Source organism: Electrona antarctica (genome assembly GCF_951216825.1).
Source record: "Electrona antarctica genome assembly, chromosome: 1".
Classification (NCBI taxonomy): Eukaryota; Metazoa; Chordata; class Actinopteri; order Myctophiformes; family Myctophidae; genus Electrona; species Electrona antarctica.
In genome coordinates, this window is record NC_136806.1 from 37716906 (window position 1) to 37737030 (window position 20125).

The window sequence follows — 20125 nt, forward strand, 5'->3', positions numbered from 1 at the left end:
GGACTCTCACAGGACACACACGCCGCACGTCACGCAGTGTTGAAATGTGTGTGACAGCACAACACACATTTTCTGCTGTACATCAACAGGCCAGTGATACAGATATACTGTAAAAATAGACCCCTCCCCCCTCATATCACAGCTACCTTGTTTTTAGTTGAAACGCTTTAAAGAGCATGAATAATAATGGCTTTAAGGTTCCATATTGTGGAATATCAGGTGCTGAGCAAGCAAGCAGCATGCTGCCTGCTATTAGCTCTGAAGCTGAACGTGTGTGTGTGTGTGTGTGTGTGTGTGTGTGTGTGTGTGTGTGTGTGTGTGTGTGTGTGTGTGTGTGTGTGTGTGTGTGTGTGTGTGTGTGTGTGTGTGTGTGTGTGTGTGTGTGTGTGTGTGTGTGTGTGTGTGTGTGTGTGTGCGCGTGTGCGTGCGTGTGCGGGGGCAGTGAGGCGGGGGCAGTGGTACTTCCAAAATGTTATTTCCAGTTTCCAATACTTTTACTTCTACTCCACTACATTTCAGATATACATTTGAAAACTTTAGTTACTAGTTACTTTGTAGATTTTGTTTATTATTACAAAACACCTGTACCATGGCGACTTGGCGCCAAGTCGCCCCAACTAAAATGTTGGGGCGACTTGGCGCCAAGTCGCCATGGTGCCCAAGTCATAGACCGTGACATATGCGGAGTATGCGGAAGTGCCGTTGACGCCTGTGCTGTGCCTGTGCTCTGACGTCACTCACTTTACCTTTGCGTTTTCAACCCAGTTTTTGCAGCTTCCGTTTCTCAAAGCTGCCATTACTCACTCCGTCCGTCCAATGACTCCATTTCTCTTCAGAAGCGTTAATATTGTAACCTCGGCACAGCATGACATCAGAAATGATCCCAGAACGTCCGCGTTCTGTTCAATCACCGCAGATGCTGCCTAGATTCCGAGAAAACAGCCTTTTAAAACGGCCCAGAAACAGGAACTGGACTCCTATGTTGCCTTCTTCCGATTGGTTATGGCCGCTCACGTGACACGCGCTTTGACGCAGTGCAAGGCATGTTGGGTTACAGGTGTTGGGAAAGGTGATGGGAATGATGGGAGAGGTGCACATACTCTGCACCACTCAGTTCACACATTGGTGTTATTTTCTTTAAGCTAGATGTGAGCGCGCCGAAAGTGCCTCTAGTAGCCTATATTAACGACTTAATTTCGGCCATTTGAAAGTAGCCGATCTAGGGGACACGGTGGCGCAGTCGGTAGTGCTGTCGCCTCACAGCTAGAAGGTCCTGGGTTTGATTCCCGCTGGGGACGCTGTGGGCGTGTTCTCTAGCCATAGGGGTGGGGTGGGGAAACGGCCTTTCAGTGTGGAGTTTGCATTTTCTCCCCATGTCCCATACAAGGCCCCAGTGAGCCTCCCTAGTGGTAAGATGAGGGACTGCAGGCGGACCCGTGGAGGTATGATGAGGAAACCCCGTGCAGCTGGGCTTTAAAGTTGAGCGCTCGTTTGCACTTCCGCATTTTGGACACCAAATTTGGTGTCCAAATCGAAAAATTCCAGGTGCTTCAAAACGCCACTGAGCAACTTCCACTGACATGAATAGTGGGGGGGGGGGGGGGGGGGGGATGGGGCTATCGCGCCGGTTCAGTCTCTATCCTTCTTTATACTCTATGGTCCCATAGGGTAGGTACCCTCACAAAAAACATGCAGTAATCCTGGTCTCTAAACTGCCTCCCCCTGGCCAGCTGGGGCGCATGATTGAGGGGAAAATAACTAGTTGGAATAACGTGTTCCTTCCACGCGCTACGTACAACCAGGTGAAACTCGCCCCTGTCAGGTGAAAAGAAGCGGCTTGGACTCCTCATGCATAGAAGGAAGTATGAGGACAGTCCGTTGCTCTCCCCGGGTTGACAGAGGGATTGTAGAGCCCATGATTACTTTTTATTAAGTAAAAAAAAAAAAAAGATAAGAAAAAGAAAGTAGCCGATCTACAAGCTCACAATGCGTCGTGATCTTGTAGATCTGATATTTTCAAAAGATTTTTTTTACATTTGAAAACTTGAAATGGGACATTCCGCATAATCAGTACTTTTACTTTTGTTACTTTTACTCAAGTACATTTTGAATTCCGGACTATTCTATATTGCAGTACTGATACTTTTACTTAAAGTACCTTTTCCACCACTGGGCGGGGGTGAGCATATTTGACGTAGTTGATGCCAGTGCTGCCAGATCTTGGTCTTCATGACCAGAACAAGCAGGAGATGACAACAGTTCTCCCAACTGTCACCAGAGAGGCAATTTACAATTTACAATTTAGGCATTTAGCAGACGCTCTTAATCCAGAGCGATTTACATTAAGTAAAACAAAAGCATGGCATACATCACATATATAAAAAGTAGTTATCATGAATCATGCGTAAACTAAGAACGTAACAGTGGAGTATCTATGTTAACTATACATACTATACTATATAATATATTATACATGTGTGCTATAAAGTGCTATGACTGCATAAAGTGCAATTCTAGAGCTGTCTACGTAACAAGCTATAAGTCTGTTTAAAATACTATCTAAGTCTACATAATGTGCTATCTAAGGGGCTAGGGCAAGTGCTACGGGCCATGGTGGAGTCTGAAGAGGTGGGTTTTCAGACTACGGCGGAAGATTGGGAGTGAGGCTGCAGTTCTGACTGTGATGGGCAGATGGGCAGAGATGCTCTGGCTATCCAGCCTCATCTAATTATCCATAGCTTGAAAAGGCTGAGCCAATAACATGCACACCACACAGGCAATGCAGGCAGACCGACAGACACGGATGCACGCACGCAGGCAAGCACGCAAGCACGCAGGCTTTTAAAAAAAAACATATATATTTTATTAGGCAACATATAAATGCAAACAGCACAATGTACAGTCAGGCATTTTTGTCCAAAAAGGATTTCACAGAAGAAAGACCTTGCGGCCTTGTTTCCATTCGGGTCCCATCCACTCACACATGACATGAATAATAATTTAACACAGTAACAACAATTGATATAACAATAATAATTTAAAACAACATATGAATTTCCTCTAAACATGAAATATACAGTATGCACAATGCACAGGTTGGGGCTGAAGTTAATCGGAAGGAGATTATTAGCATAAAGAGGCTGGGGCGATCACCTCCTCTCCCTTTGACCTGCTGACAGGTGAATTTTTAGGCCTGTCTTGAAGGAAGCCAGTGATTTGTTTGTTTTGAGGGATGGGGGAGGGCATTCCACGCCTGGGTAGCAGTGCTTTGGAAGGTGAATTATTTGTTTTATAAATGGGTGGCACCAGATCGTTGTTCACGCTCCTTCTAGTATTATGGCTGTGGGTGTTGCTCACTTTTTTAAAGTAATTAGTCAAGTAAGTGGGTACTGAGGGCATGGAGGGTAAAGTTGCATTTACAATTTTGAATGTCAGGCCCATCTTCAATTGCTTGACTCTGTCTTCCGCATGCAGTCATGCGATCACAAACGCACATATTTCTGCACATGCGCACATTATGGTGCTCTAAAACCTGGACACACACCTGCACAAACATGCACTATGCACTCCCACAAACTCACGCATACAGTACAAACACAGTAACACACACATAAACTTCATGCAGCCATGGGCAACATCCTCAATCCAGATATTAGGATGCCCACAGCATCAATTTGGTTTTGTTTTTTTCAAATTCAATGTTGGTTAAAATTCCATGAGAGAAGGAACAGAAAGTACGAGCGGAAACATCCATATATCAGCCAGGTCAGGTCATTCAAAATGGAGAAACATCCATATATCAGCCAGGTCAGGTCATTCAAACATCCATATATCAGCCAGGTCAGGTCATTCAAACATCCATATATCAGCCAGGTCAGGTCATTCAAACATCCATATATCAGCCAGGTCAGGTCATTCAAACATCCATATATCAGCCAGGTCAGGTCATTCAAACATCCATATATCAGCCAGGTCAGGTCATTCAAACATCCATATATCAGCCAGGTCAGGTCATTCAAACATCCATATATCAGCCAGGTCAGGTCATTCAAACATCCATATATCAGCCAGGTCAGGTCATTCAAAACATCCATATATCAGCCAGGTCAGGTCATTCAAACATCCATATATCAGCCAGGTCAGGTCATTCAAACATCCATATATCAGCCAGGTCAGGTCATTCAAAACATCCATATATCAGCCAGGTCAGGTCATTCAAACATCCATATATCAGCCAGGTCAGGTCATTCAAACATCCATATATCAGCCAGGTCAGGTCATTCAAACATCCATATATCAGCCAGGTCAGGTCATTCAAACATCCATATATCAGCCAGGTCAGGTCATTCAAAACATCCATATATCAGCCAGGTCAGGTCATTCAAAACATCCATATATCAGCCAGGTCAGGTCATTCAAACATCCATATATCAGCCAGGTCAGGTCATTCAAACATCCATATATCAGCCAGGTCAGGTCATTCAAAATGGAGAAATAGCTAGAATTCTTTTTAGCTGCCTTTCTCCTGCTCTCTTCTTCACTGTCACTCTCCTTCTCTCTTCTTTCCCCCTTTTCTCCGCTTCTCACTCTGTCTCTGTCTCTCTCTCTCTCTCTCTCTCTCTCTCTCTCTCTCTCTCTCTCTCTCTCTGAATATTGTAAGGTCTTTTGTGAGAGGACATATCCTTGTGCTATGGAGACTGACGTTTTCTTTTGTGAGGGAAGCACAGCTCTGTTCCACAGCTCAATAGATGACATCACATGGCCAGGAGGAGAAAGCTGTCGAGCAGAAGAAGAGACGGATTTGAATAACCCTTTTTTGTCAATGGAGGCTTATGGTTAATTTATACTTCATTGTATGGCCGTGTGGCTTACCGTAAATAATCACCTCCGAAAAACAGGACATGATTATGTTTGTGTAGCACTGCTCAACTCTATAGTTTTTAAATGTGCTACATAAATAAAACTGGATTAGATAGATTTTTCAGCATGCGACACGGTCATACCACAAAGTATAGATTGGGTGGGCTTCACCGTTGCCTTCAAGTGCCTCTGGAATTGATGATCATTCCATGTTTGATGTGTTTGATGTGTTTCCAGCTATGGGCAAATAGCATGGGCAGATGGATCTCATAGCCATGGAAGGCAACCCATCTAGGAGAAGGACACTCTGAACTAGGGCAGATGGATCTCATAGCCATGGAAGGCAACCCATCTAGGAGAAGGACACTCTGAACTAGGGCAGATGGATCTCATAGCCATGGAAGGCAACCCATCTAGGAGAAGGACACTCTGAACTAGGGCAGATGGATCTCATAGCCATGGAAGGCAACCCATCTAGGAGAAGGACACTCTGAACTAGGGCAGATGGATCTCATAGCCATGGAAGGCAACCCATCTAGGAGAAGGACACTCTGAACTAAAACTAGGACTGTGAGGAGTTGCGCCCCACAGTCCTTAACCCATTTAGACCTGAGACCGATTCTAAAAATGGCTTCTAAATCCTAACAGTTTTCTGAAATACCTATGTTTCTGTATCAGTGGTGCTCAATATTTCATGTGAAGGACCCCCAAAAATTGGCCGCCGACCCCCATCTGAAAATATGCCCCCCCCCCCCCTCAGAAGCAAATAATTGAGTTAAAAATGTTCGCTCGAATATATATTCAAAGATTTGTGCCACATTTTCACGATTTAAAAAAAATAGCAGACCTACAAGCTCGTAACGCGGCACTCCGCGCTATAAGCTTGTAGATCTGGTATTTTTCAATAGCTAAAGTATAACATAATGCTTAAAACACCAAAAGGGGTTTTTGGTGTTTTATCCAGAATGGGTAAATAATCAGCATAGAAAAGCCAACTATGGAAAACAGTCATCCCAAGTCCTATACTTCCAGTGGCGGGAGTGGTGGACAGTGGTTCTGGTCCTCCTCCCGGAGGACATCATGACGACAGGACCGTAAACCCGCAAGGGGGGGTCCTATCCGATCACAGCACCACGTATAATGCACTCTTGTGTTGTCGCGGGCGGAGACCATTCATAATGGTAATCTTCAACGCATGTACAGTGAGAGAAGAAGCTAGATTGGTGGAGCTAGCACACTGTGCTGAGGAACAGTGAGTGGAGATCCAGGAAGAGTGCACACTAAAGACCGGATTGTGTACCGCAGAGTGGAGAGATGCACGTTCATCATTTCATCTGCGTGGCAAAACAAGGCCCAGGCTGCAACAGTTGGCATAGGGCTAATGCTGGGTTCTCTGGTGCGTAAGGCCCTCTGTCAGGTTTACCATCACACCGGATCCATAGGATCCTTATCGCAGAGTTCTCCGGTAACAACAGTCATAGTTGTGTACTCACGCACCATCTGAGGAGGTGGAGAAGTTCTATGAGGACCTTGCGTCAGCGGTCCGAGGCGTCTCGGCGCACAACTTCCTGGCAATCCTGGATGACTTCAATGCAAGTGGAGGACGTACCCATGGGCGTCAGTACGATTCGACACCACCACTCTCACAGATCTGTGATGTCACAATCCCCCCCCCCCCCCCCCCCCCCCCTCACACACTTTGACTGGCTGTTTTTGTTGCTTTTTCCCGCTTGGATCTCCGTGATGCGTTATTATGATCCCACCACAGTTAGAAAATCCCTGCTGTGATTGGCCAACTCTGGCAGCATCATAAGTGTAAATCATACACTGTAGAATTGCATGTAGAATTGCATGGATTCTGAATGTATTCACTTAGCTGTTAAATTATTTTCTTCAATGTGTCAGATTAATCAAAGACCAATGATGAGCCTCACCTCGGTGTGTTTATATTTCTGGAGCTCTGTCTCCAAATGAGATTCTGTCCCAGTATTCATGGTGGTTGTTGTGTTTCGTCCGTAAACAAGGTCATTTGGAATAAAGGTGCATAGGCTGCCTTAGGGGGCACGCACGCACGCACGCACGCACGCACGCACGCACGCACGCACGCACGCACGCACGCACACACAGCATGGGATGAACTGTGAGAGCGACCATGCGTGTGGAGGAAAGGGGCGGGGGTCGTTTAGACTTCCATGTCCTATTAGCTCCAACACAGTGCAATCTTTGTTTGAATAGATGTAGTCCGGTGGAACGCAGCGTCTGTGTTGAATAGATGTAGTCCGGTGGAACGCAGCGTCTGTGTGATGGGAGAAGAATGAATAGATGTAGTCCGGTGGAACGCAGCGTCTGTGTTGAATAGATGTAGTCCGGTGGAACGCAGCGTCTGTGTTGAATAGATGTAGTCCGGTGGAACGCAGCGTCTGTGTGATGGGAGAAGAATGCGTTGCATGTAAATAAACAGGTGTAATCACTGCTGATGTCTAACTATACTCATCCTTCAATGGAGAGAAAGAGACCGAGAATTCCTGATCCTGTATTTTAACAGGATACATTGGCTTTTTTGAGTGGTGTAAACCACTCCTACAACTGGCTTTTTTGTGCAGAAAAAATGAGCATGGTTGCTATGTTCACCCTGTTGTAATGACGTAATGAAATCACACCCGGGTGAACAGGGTGAACATAGCAACCATGCTCATTTTTTCTGCACAAACAAAGCCAGGTAATGAAATCACACCCGGGTGTGATTTTATTACGTCAGACATGATTTCATTACGTCAGACAGACCTTACACCACTCAGTTCACACGGGTGTGATTTTATTACAGTAGGATGATGTGTGTGTGTGTGTGTGTGTGTGTGTGTGTGTGTGTGGTATACGCCTGGACTGCTAGGCCAGCGGGCGCCCATGGGTTGTGTATTCATGACATGCAGTCTCACACATACAGCGTCTCTCCTCAGACAAAAAGCTTCAAGACTCCATAGCTGATGATGGAAGGGGTCTATAAATAGGCTGTTATTTTTACCCCTGCCATTTTGGCCTTGTTTCCATATCCCCCCGTGCTTCCTGTGGTGATTATGGCAGAAATGGCAACTGAATGACTGACTGGATGGTGAGCATATAGCAGTCCAATAGGTTGACTGACTGACTGGATGGTGAGCATATATCAGTCCAATAGGTTGAATGACTGGATGGTGAGCATATAGCAGTCCAATAGGTTGAATGACTGGATGGTGAGCATATAGCAGTCCAATAGGTTGAATGACTGACTGGATGGTGAGCATATAGCAGTCCAATAGGTTGACTGACTGACTGGATGGTGAGCATATATCAGTCCAATAGGTTGAATGACTGGATGGTGAGCATATAGCAGTCCAATAGGTTGAATGACTGGATGGTGAGCATATAGCAGTCCAATAGGTTGACTGACTGACTGGATGGTGAGCATATATCAGTCCAATAGGTTGAATGACTGGATGGTGAGCATATAGCAGTCCAATAGGTTGAATGACTGACTGGATGGTGAGCATATAGCAGTCCAATAGGTTGAATGACTGGATGGTGAGCATATAGCAGTCCAATAGGTTGAATGACTGACTGGATGGTGAGCATATAGCAGTCCAATAGGTTGAATGACTGGATGGTGAGCATATAGCAGTCCAATAGGTTGAATGACTGGATGGATGGTGAGCATATAGCAGTCCAATAGGTTGAATGACTGACTGGATGGTGAGCATATAGCAGTCCAATAGGTTGAATGACTGACTGGATGGTGAGCATATAGCAGTCCAATAGGTTGTGGAGCGACATACAGTACAGTAGAGGGGTGTAAACTGGGACAGCAGTTAAAACTCCACTGTTTAATCCCCCAGTGCACTGTGGCCCCACTAACTGGCTGTCAATCCCCCAGTGCACTGTGGCCCCACTAACTGGCTGTTAATCCCCCAGTGCACTGTGGCCCCACTAACTGGCTGTTTAATCCCCCAGTGCACTGTGGCCCCACTAACTGGCTGTCAATCCCCCAGTGCACTGTGGCCCCACTAACTGGCTGTCAATCCCCCAGTGCACTGTGGCCCCACTAACTGGCTGTTAATCCCCCAGTGCACTGTGGCCCCACTAACTGGCTGTTTAATCCCCCAGTGCACTGTGGCCCCACTAACTGGCTGTTATGTAAGAACCAGAGAGAAAGAGAGAGAGAGAGAGAACCATCTTTGACAAGGTTATGACTGATTCTCCAACCTATACGGAGAATTCACCCACGGGCCTCCAATTATCGTTAATGTTATCATGTTCAATATCAATCAGTGTGACTCTGTACAGTATGTGTGTTTTTCCCTACACAGGTAAATCCTCAGTGTTAATGTGACCCTTACAGGTCAATTGTTACACTCTCAGAGTTAAATGAACCCTGAGGTGTGTGAGATGATGCTGGTATAGACTCGTGTCCTGTCCCCTGTTGTCACGGTCACCAGTTGTGTGTCTGTCTCTCCTGCCTCTGGGGCTTAGCACGGGATGCCAGCCTGTCTCAGCTCTGACCAACTTGTCGTGCATGTGGCAGGAAGTCTGTCGCTTGCAGTGAACCCTCTAGACGTAAAGTAAAATTACAGTGCAAGTCTCACATGCAACGGCTCCTCATATCTGTGTCAGACAGATCTGCAATGTGGACCTATATACAGGGAAATGACAGCAACAGCAGTCATAAGAACACAAGAACATATAAAAACAGCACCCTTTTGGGTCCATTTTGTTACATTTGTACACTATCTGAGTAACAAATTGATAAGATGACATTCGGGATTTTACTGTGCATGTGTATGAGGGAGCTAGAGAGCTTTCCCCCTCATGAAGGTGAAAACAGACACACTGCAAAGTTTGGCAAAAAGTTGTTGCTGGAATCATACTAATAATGAGATCTACATCTGGGAGGCGTGTCTTTATGGAGTGCACACATGAGAATGTAGCCACAGGAATCCAGCTGATCAATCCCCTTGTCATACTATCAATCACCTTGTCATGCTGTCAATCACCTTGCCATGCTGTCAATCACCTTGTCATACTGTCAATCACCTTGCCATGCTGTCAATCACCTTGTCATGCTGTCAATCACCTTGCCATGCTGTCAATCACCTCTTCATACTGTCAATCACCTTGTCATGCTGTACCAAGTGGTCAATGTACCAAATGGTACTGGCTGTATGAAGGATGTATACCAAGTGTTATTAGACAAGACTCCAGTGTTTTAGACCGCTAAATCATCAAACACCATGTCCCAGTGTTTTAGACCGCTAAATCATCAAACACCATGTCCCAGGAAAGTAGGCCAATCACAGCGAACAGACAGACAGACATTAACACAAAGCTGAGGCCACTCAAAAACATAAAAAGTTTCCGGTCATGAAGTGTGGGGTCATGACTGAAAGAATAAGGCTGTGGATACAAGTGGCCGAAATGAGTTTTTTCAGACGGGTGGCTGCCATCTCCCTTAGATAGGCTATACGGTGAGAAGAGTAGGGCGCTGCTCCTTCACTTGGAAAGGAGCCAGCCTTGGTTCAGGCATCTAGTACGGATGCCTCACGAGCGTCTCCCTTCGAGGTCCCACTGCATGTCCCACTGGGACATCTAGCTCATTTTTATGAGACTGTGTGAATGATCTGTTTGTAGACAGGGTCTGGATCACTGGACTGGTCCCTTCTCTCAGTAGTGGGCTCCTCACTCCTCGTCTCCAGGGAAGGAAGGAATCAGTTGGTATCCCAATGATGTGGCAGCACCTTCAGAGCTCTGACTTAAATCTCTGCTTGGCTCACCACACTTTACAGCTCAATCCTGCTGGTTCCATCATGGTTGCATGGATTCACCACCATCCAAACCTTACTATATGCTTCAAACAAGCACAAATTGATTAAATAAATTAATTACCAGCTGCATTATTATTATCTGCGGGGGTCCGCTATAACTGCCTCTGTGTCAGTTTCAGCCAAATGTATTACTGTCTGTTAGCCATTAAATCAGCGGGTCGGGTCTGCTGCTGACGTTACGGCACTTTTTAGCTGCGCTCCGCTGAGGCAACATGGCTGGAGACGAGGCAGCCAATCAGAACTGCTCGACTAGCCATGCCATGCAGACGATGGGATGTTATGGGTTGTTGCCAGTGGTGGCAACTGTCATGACAGAAATAAGCTAACCAACCTCCAAAAACCAGGCAAGCAACTGTGGGGAAAAAACAATCCAAGTGCTATAAGCAGCTATAGGCTTTTGCATGAGAAGTTGGCAGACGTATAATAGCTCTAAATCTGGCATTAAAAAAAGATTGACGTTCTATTCAATATCTTAATTACAATGAGATTGAGCTAACAGTTAAGTTTTGTTTCTCTATGTGTTCAGTTTGGGAAAAGTTGTCTAGTCACACACCCATCTTAATGTTGGGTCTACTCTGGACTAATCTGTCTCTGGATCGGAGCTGCAGACGATAGGAAAACAGAGATAACACTTGCAGAAAAGGCAAAATGCCCCACAATATGAATACAAATGTATATATTTTATTTTTATGGTAACTGTTGTATAATCGCAATATTACACTTAGGTGGCTTTACTGTGATTATTGGCACTTCCCGACCTCGTTCCTGAATGCATCACCATGCTAATTATCACGATAATGCACACCCTCATGTAATATTGCTTAATTGGGAGGGGGTGGGGGTACACGGCCATAGAGATGACTCCTCCGGCTCTGACCAGCGCAGTGTTCTTGTGGTTAGAATGTCCGCAGTGGGACTGGGAGGTCGGGTTTGATCCCCGGCCGGGTCATACCCCTCCCTGCTTGGCACTCAGCATCAAGGGTTGGATTGGGGTAAGTTCTTGCAACATACTAGCGTCATGTCCAGGGGGTGTACTTGTACATAATGCACAGGGTGTGTACTTGTACATAATGGCCAGGGGGTGTACTTCACTTCACGCTACACAAACAGGAGATAGGCTCTTGTCCTATGGGCCTCATGGCTTGGCAAGGCTTACTTACTTCCTCCGGCTCTGGGTGCCGTTTTAGGGGAGGCATGCTTCCACATGCGGCACAGGGTCAGGTCTTTTCGTAAACCCAGGGTGCGTTTGGAAATAGACACTGATCATTTCCTTGAGCGGTACTTCCGCCAAAATCCCGCAACTTCCGCCCCCAAAAAAATGATACCGTCTACAGCGTAGGTCTTGCCCAGCGTGACACCAATCACAGTCCCCACAAACGTAGACCATAGCCTGGGCGATCCCATGGCTGATTGAAAGGAATAGTTCACCCCCTTGAATTCATGAAGTTTGTTCACATTCCTTCTTGGTGAAAAAAACAAAACAAAGAATTCTCGCAGTGCAGGATTAACAACAGTAAAGCTAACGGGGAATAATAACAAGGAACGTGTCTCTCCTTGGTGTGTGTGCCTCATTCATGCACATTGCACTATAGCTGTCAAATATATAATGAAACCTTGAATAATCATCGACTTTGGGGATTTTTTTTTTTTTTTTGGGGAACAATCGATTGTAAAAATCACACCCGTATGAAGTGAGGGGCGCTCTTATCATTATACATCATCATATGTCATCTCATGAACAACTGAATTTATGTGATTGGTTAGCCGATTTGCTCGTCTACATATGACAAAAGCTGTATATAGGAGGGGCTAGCGCCCCTCAAAAACACACCCATGTGAAGTGAGGGCCGCTCTTATCATCGTACATCATCATGACGTAAGATGTCGATTTGCTCGTCTACATACTGTATGACGTAAATTCTCCATTCATTGTCAATGGCATTTAATGTTTGTGTTAAGACGAAATTGCCGATTTGCTCGTCTAAACATGATGTAAATTCTCCATGCATTGTCAATGGCATTTAATGTTTGTGTTAGGACACTATAGCTGAATATAGGAGGGCCCCTCAAAAAAGAAAACTAGATAAAGTGCCCGGGGCACAGGTCTCCACCAGGGCAGGTCAGGTTGTGGCCTCCTGGTGGCGCTATAATAGGCCAATGTGAAAAGGGTGCCATTTCTTTTCACGCCTTGGATGGCAATTGGATGATTTGAGGCATTTTCTTTCAAAAATCAGTTTTGCAAAAATCCACCTGTTGGTGGCGCTATAACAGGCCAATGTGAAAAGGGTGGGATATATTCCTCAGCCTAGTAGGAAAGTCTGTGAAAGATTTCACGTAAATTGCACACTGCTGATTTGAGGCTTTTTGTTCAAAACGGGCCAATCCTGCAAACTTTGGAAGCCATTGTTAGCCAATTAGGATGGAATATGAAATATCCGACAGATCTGTCTAGAACACATGACTATAGAGATAGTGTATAACGATTTGCGGGATTTTTGGACAGAATCTGGAGGAATAATATCAAAACATTTGTTTTTCAAAAGTTGGCCTGCTGGTGGCGCTATAACAGGCCGTTCTGGATGGACGGATGGACACACGGACACACAAACAGACGGAGTGCAAACCATACTCTCTCCCCATGCCTTCGGCCTGGTGGTGTGTGTGTGTGTGTGTGTGTGTGTGTGTGTGTGTGTGTGTGTGTGTGTGTGTGTGTGTGTGTGTGTGTGTGTGTGTGTGTGTGTGTGTGTGTGTGTGTGTGTGTGTGCGTGCGTGCGTGCGTGCGTGCGTGCGTGCGTGCGTGCGTGCGTGCGTGCGTGCGTGCGTGCGTGCGTGCGTGCGTGCGTGCGTGACGTGCATCTTATATCTCAGGAAACTGAGACGTTTTAATGCTAGTAAACGGGCCCTGATCATGGTCTACAGGTCACTCACAAAGTGACCTGTAGCACAGCACTTTGTTGCCATTTGCAGATTTTCAAAAACGCAGCATAGACAGAATACATTTTGGTGTGACCGCACTCTTAAAGTTGGATAATATTTCAATTGCTGTCAAGTAACACGTTACTTTAAGAAACTGTTGTTTATTTAACACAAAAATGTATATATATTTTCTTTTTTGTTTAGCTTCTAACGAATTCATGCACTCTATGATAATGCATATACAAACTGTCCAGATGGGCACTGAGTTGTTTATGTTTCATCATGGCATTGAAATGTAGGCTGCTAAAATATTATTTTAATTCTAATAACATGATTGTGGCTGTCATCACATTCCATTTAGCCTCCCCTCTAACATTTCATATTATACTTTTGTGTTTTGTGAAAGTGACACAAGTAATAGAATTCATTACTTGGAACAAAAAGTTCCAATTTTGACTGCTTATTAATGCAGATTATTTGCAATGGGCAGGTTTTTATTTGCACTGGTGTCACTGTTGTTGATTGTTGTTGTTGTGTGTGTGTGCGCGTGTGTGCGTGTGCGCGTGTGTGTGCGTGTGCGTGCTCGTGCGCGTGTGTAGGATAACCACCACAGCAGCTTGCATGATGGACCTGAGGCGGTACCCTCTAGATGAGCAAAACTGCACCCTGGAGATCGAGAGCTGTAAGTACACAAATGCACGCACGCACGCACGCACGCACGCACACAGAGTTGAGGAACAGATACATTCCCCCATACTAACTAGGCCCAACCCTCCATTGCTGGATTTGATGCTCAGTAGCGCCCCCCAGTGTTTGCGGTGGGAGTGTCTGGATCTCTCTGTGTGTGTGAAGAAACGCTGAGAGAAGCTGATGGGAGCGATAGCCACGATGTCGGAGAGATAAAAATACACACACATCACTAATGGCTCGGTGATTGATAACATCCAGCCTAATTATTTCGGTTGCGTCTGCGGCCAATCCAAAAGCTGTGGTGGCGGTATTTAGTGCTCGGTGGTATTGTGTGAGTGTGTGAGTGAGTGTGAGTGTGTGTGTGTGTGTGTGTGTGTGTGTGTGTGTGTGTGTGTGTGTGTGTGTGTGTGTGTGTGTGTGTGTGTGTGTGTGTGTGTGTGTGTGTGTGTGTGTGTGTTAGTGTGTGTGTGTGTGTGTGGGGGGGGGGGGGGTTGTTTGGCAGGTAGGTGGAGGTAACATCTTCCCTTGGAGGGCATCTTGGACCGGCCCCTAAAGTAGCCCCTGACTGCACAGCCCTATGGGCTTAAGGACGGATTTCTTGTAATTAGGCTACTGCACGTAATGTAGTGTTCATGAGTCGGCTGTGAGAGAGTGAGAGAGAAAGAGAGAGAGATAGAGAGGAACATAAGGGAGAAAGACGAGGGTCTCTCTGTGTTTCATGTGCGTCCCTGGAGACATGGATTATCATTGCTGTCGAGTGGAAACCTCTTATGTCAAAAATTCAAATAAAAAAAGCCATAAATAACCGATCTACCAGCTCAAAACGATGCGCATCGCAACCCGTTTGTAGATCGACTACTTTTTTGTGACACTTGTACTTGTATGACGCTCGTATGATTAATTTATGGGGGGACAAATCTGCCCGACAGCAACGTTATGGGGCTGGGATGCGGTGTAGAGTTTAGGGTGGAGACATGCATGTATTCTGGAGCTGGGATGTGATGTAAGGTCTAGGGGCAATCTGAGAACCCATGATCAAAAAATAAAGGAAAAACACCGCCCTCTTTTCCTTTGAATTTGATGGAGTCAACAGTCTTTCTCAAGAGACTAGGTCTAGGGTGGAGGGGTGGAGGCATGTATTCTGGGGCTGGGATGTGGTGTAAGGGTGCAGGAGTCCCGGTTTGTTCACACTGTCACAGTGTACAGTGTGCACTGTTGCCGGCAGCAGCGCTGAGCACACAGCACAGGCACACTGCTTGTGCTGCTCGGTGCTAATTGAACTCAGAGTGTGTAAAAATGGAGACCCCCACGGGTCAATTAACACAGGAGACCCCCACGGGTCAATTAACACAGGAGACCCCCACGGGTCAATTAACACAGGAGACCCCCACGGGTCAATTAACACAGGGTGGGTCAGAAAACACTTCTCTACTATTGTGCTGTCATCTCATCTCATCTCATCTCATCTCATCTCATCTCATCTCATCTCATCTCATCTCATCTCATCTCATCTCATCTCATCTATTCTGATCTCATCTCATATCTCTCTCTCTGTCTCTCTAGCACTCTCTCTCTCGCTCACTTTTTCAATCTTCCCCCATCTCATCTCCTCCCCCCTCTCTTTTTTCTGCCAGCCTTTTTATCTCTCTCCATCACTCTGGCTCCTTTTTTCCCTGCTCTGTCACACACACACACACACACACACACACACACACACACACAACACACACACACACACACACACACACACACACACACACACACACACACACACACACACACACACACACACACACACACACACACACACACACACACACACTTGTGCGGCTCACACAGGCACCAGTTTTGATCAGCAGGCAGTATCTGCTCTCATATGGATTAACTGGCGACGGCTTGAACATTGAACTGGCTTCATGCCAGAGCATGCTGTTTTATTCAGACTAATGAGCCCGGAGAACTCGCACTTCCCTTGATAAACTTGATGTATTTTTAACCAACAGAACTGCGGAAACCCTGGTGGATGGCTGTTTATAAGCCACTCAGTACCGCAGCTTATGGCTCATTCATATGTTCCGCCATACGACCATGACGCTCACCAGGGGTGTCGCGCTACTTTTAGAAGTGGGGGAGCGCATCTATTATGCTTATTTCCCTCTAAACCCAAGTGTCTTTGCCAAAAATAGCCGATCTACAACAAGCTGCTACGTTGGCCAATGTTCTCCCCAGAATATGCTAAGAAGTTAGGGGAGTGTCGCTCCCCTGAGCTTCCCCTCCACTACACCCCTGCTCGATAGATTTTCAAGTGAATTACACAATGTGTAAATGAGGCTTCAGGTCAGAGGTGTGACATGAGCATGCATTGAGCAAACATTGATTTCTCCATAAGCATGCAAATACACCCATCCTGCACACATACTGTTGTAGTGCCATATCTTGCGCGCTGCCTCGATCTCTCGATGTCTCTCTGTTGGGAATCTCTACACGAGTCCAGTGATGTAATAGGTGAACAGACTTCTGTCTGAAAATGTACAATGTTCGAAGCGAGAGACAGTGGACCAAAACTAATGGACTTTGATGCAAACTGAGTGAGCAGCAACATAGAGGCCATGGTGACCTCCTCTCCTCTCTATCCCATCTCTCTGCACTCCCCTCCTCTCCTCTCCTCTCCTCTCCTCTCCTCTCCTCTCCTCTCCTCTCCTCTTCTTTATTGCTACTTACACTACACGCACGCGCGCGCGCACACACACACACACACACACACACACACACACACACACACACACACACACACACACACACACACACACACACACACACACACACACACACACACACACTGTAGTGTATAAACATGTTTTTCTACAGCTAAAGGGATATGGGTACTGTTGGATACTTCTTATTTTGTAATCTTACTGTATCTTATAGTTTTTATTTGTTATCATTACTATTGTCATTGTTGTTAGCACACTACTTAGACCTCACAAAATTGCATTTCGCTTCTTGTATCTGTATGAGTAGTGACAAATAAATCCTTCCTGATTCTTCTTCTCCTCTCCCTATTCTCCTCTATACCCCTCTCCTCTATTCTACCCTGTTAAGGTGCTTGCACACTGGACGCGTTTTTCGGAAAACCGATGGAAAACGTGTCCAGTGTGCAGGGACCTTTATTCTCCTCTCTTCTCTCCTCTCCTCCCTGTAACTGAGGTCCCTCTCGGCTGATCAGTGCTACACATAAAAACGTCCAGCATGGTGGACTTGAGCTGCTAATTGGGGTGATGCTGGGTTGCACTAGCCAGGATGTTCATGTAGATAAAGTAGGGGGTGGGGTGGGGCAGGCAACGCATTTGATGTCCGTTTTCCCAGGCTCTTGTAGAGCGCCACATGCACCTCGGCTGCACTCCGGTTCCATTGCAGCCGCTCCTGCTCCTGTGACTTCCATTCTGTTCTTAATCTTTCTTAACCGTTTCCGTACATAGGACGTCGTCACACGTCCTAGGGGTCCCAATCGACGCGTACATCCGACGTCCTCACACGTCTTAGCGCATCCTCAATGATACGGGGCGAGATAAGAATATTCTGAATTTTTTCCTTTTTTTATTTGTCAGTTCGCGTTTCGGCTACCGTATGCTGCAGTCTAGGCAATTGTTATCTTACCATTGCCTTAGCCGTTAGCACGGCGGAAAGAATGACTCGTCTCTCCTAATCCAGGGCGCTCTCCGTGGTGTTGAACGGATCGATATACTGGCGCTTCATTTCTGCTCCTCATCCGTCTCTCCCGCAAAATATGAACGCTTTTTGGATCATATGTCGTATAAATTAAAACGATCGCAATGTAAGCTAGCTATGTAACGTAAACTTTTTTTAGTGGATTGTTTCCGGGTCGTGGGTTTCCGAGTAAAAGCGGCCATGTCTTTCTGGGAACTTCCGGCACTGATTGTGTTAAAGGACCACTTCACCACATTTCAACCTATCTTCATCTAATAGGTCCTCACTAATAATCATGGCACGATTTTTTTCTACTCAGTCTGTCTCATAGGAGGGCTGTGGGCAGTTTAGAAACCAGTGACATCATCATTAGACAGATTTCTTTTTAAACAAGATTGTTTTTACAAAAATGTTTAGATTTTCATTATCGTGAGAACGATGGCTTCCAACTTTTCAGGACTAGAAAGCCTGCAGTTTCTATTAGCTTGTATTCCCCATCGATGATGTCACTGGAGGACGGTTTCTGAACTGCCCACAGCCCTCTTATGAGACACAGCCCTCCTATGAGACACAGCCCTCCTATGAGACACAGACCGAGTAGAAAACAATTGCACCATTCTTTCATGATTATTAGTGAGGACCTATATGAAGATAGGTTGGTGGTGAAGTGGTCCTTTAAATCTCGCTTGGGAAAAAAAAGGAAAAAAAAGAAAATAATATATATATATATATATATACACACACACACATACACACGTCACAGGTTCAGGGTTTAATTATTAATGCCACCAAAATGTGGAACGCCCTACCAACAGTCATTACGACATGCGAATCCCTTGACTCCTTCAAATGCGCTCTCATTGATTGATTGATTGAAATATTTATTAACAGTTTGCAGAATTACAGTACATTTCAAGCACAAACTCAATACAAAGACTGTTAACTGTGAGTGGACGACCCAATTAAGCATTACACTTGTTTACAACCAGATCAGTGGCCTTGTGGTTGAGTGTCCGCCCTGGGACTGGGAGGCTGGGGTTCAATCCCCAGTCGGGTCATACCAAAGACTCAAAAAATGGGACCCAGTGCCTCCCTGCTTGGCACTCAGCATCAAGGGTTGGATTGGGGGTAAGTCCCTGCGACATACTAGCGTCATGTCCAGGGGGTGTACTTGTACATCAAGCTGCCTCATGCTACAGAAACAGGAGATAGGCTCCTGCGCTATGGGCCTCATGGCTCGGCAAGGCTACTACTTGTTTACAAGAGGGTCCACCATGTTCAATTCATCAAAACATTTAGAGACGTACAGATAGACACTACTATATAGTCAAAGAACAGGAATTCATCATAAAGGAGGTAAAAAGGGAAAAGAAACATACAGTGAGGGGAAAAAGGGGGGGGGGGGATTCAGATTTTACGGGGGCCAGTTTCGAATTGCAGCCGTCCGTAGGTGCCCTTTGAGATCGGTTTTGAAGGAGTCAAGGGATTCACATGTCTTAATGACTGTTGGTAGGGCGTTCCACATTTTGGTGGCATAGGAGCGAAAATAATTTAGTCCCTTGTTTGTCAAAGGGCACCTATACGGACGGCTGTAATTCAAAACTGGCCCCCGTAAAATCTGATTCCCCCACCCACCCCCTTTTCCCCTCACTGTATATGTTTTTCATCCCTTTTCACCTCCTCTATGATGATTTCCTGTTTTTGGCTATATAGAAGTGTATATTTGTACGTCTCTAAATGTTATGATGAATTGAACATGGTGGACCCTATTGTAAACAAGTGTAATGCTTTATGGTGTCGTCCACAGTTTTGTATTGAGTTGTGCTTGAAATGTACTGTAATTCTCCAATCTGTTAATACATCTTTCAATCAATCAATCAATCAATCAATCAATCAATCAATCAATCAATCAATGTTGTCTAAATAGGTTGTGTTGCCTGTTATCATCGGTGTGAAATGGAACACAGAACAAAGAGATGCATGTGATACCTGGGATGCAGCGCAATCAGCATGTGATGCACGGGATGTGGCGATGCCTGGGATATAAAGCACATACTGTATGTTGCATGGGATACAGCACATATGATGTATGGGATGCA

The 20125-nt window shown here is 45.6% G+C and overlaps 1 protein-coding gene across 2 annotated transcripts in view; it reads left to right on the forward strand.

The window, feature by feature from the left end:
* Positions 1-20125, forward strand: part of gabrb2a (gamma-aminobutyric acid type A receptor subunit beta2a) — a gene marked incomplete at both ends in the record, with an annotated part of 83959 nt that overhangs the window by 49019 nt on the left and 14815 nt on the right. For both annotated transcript variants that reach the window (XM_079503398.1, XM_079503399.1), the window contains one exon: positions 14228-14310. In XM_079503398.1, coding sequence (XP_079359524.1) covers positions 14228-14310 — 83 coding nt within the window. The remainder of the gene's footprint in view (positions 1-14227; positions 14311-20125) is intronic.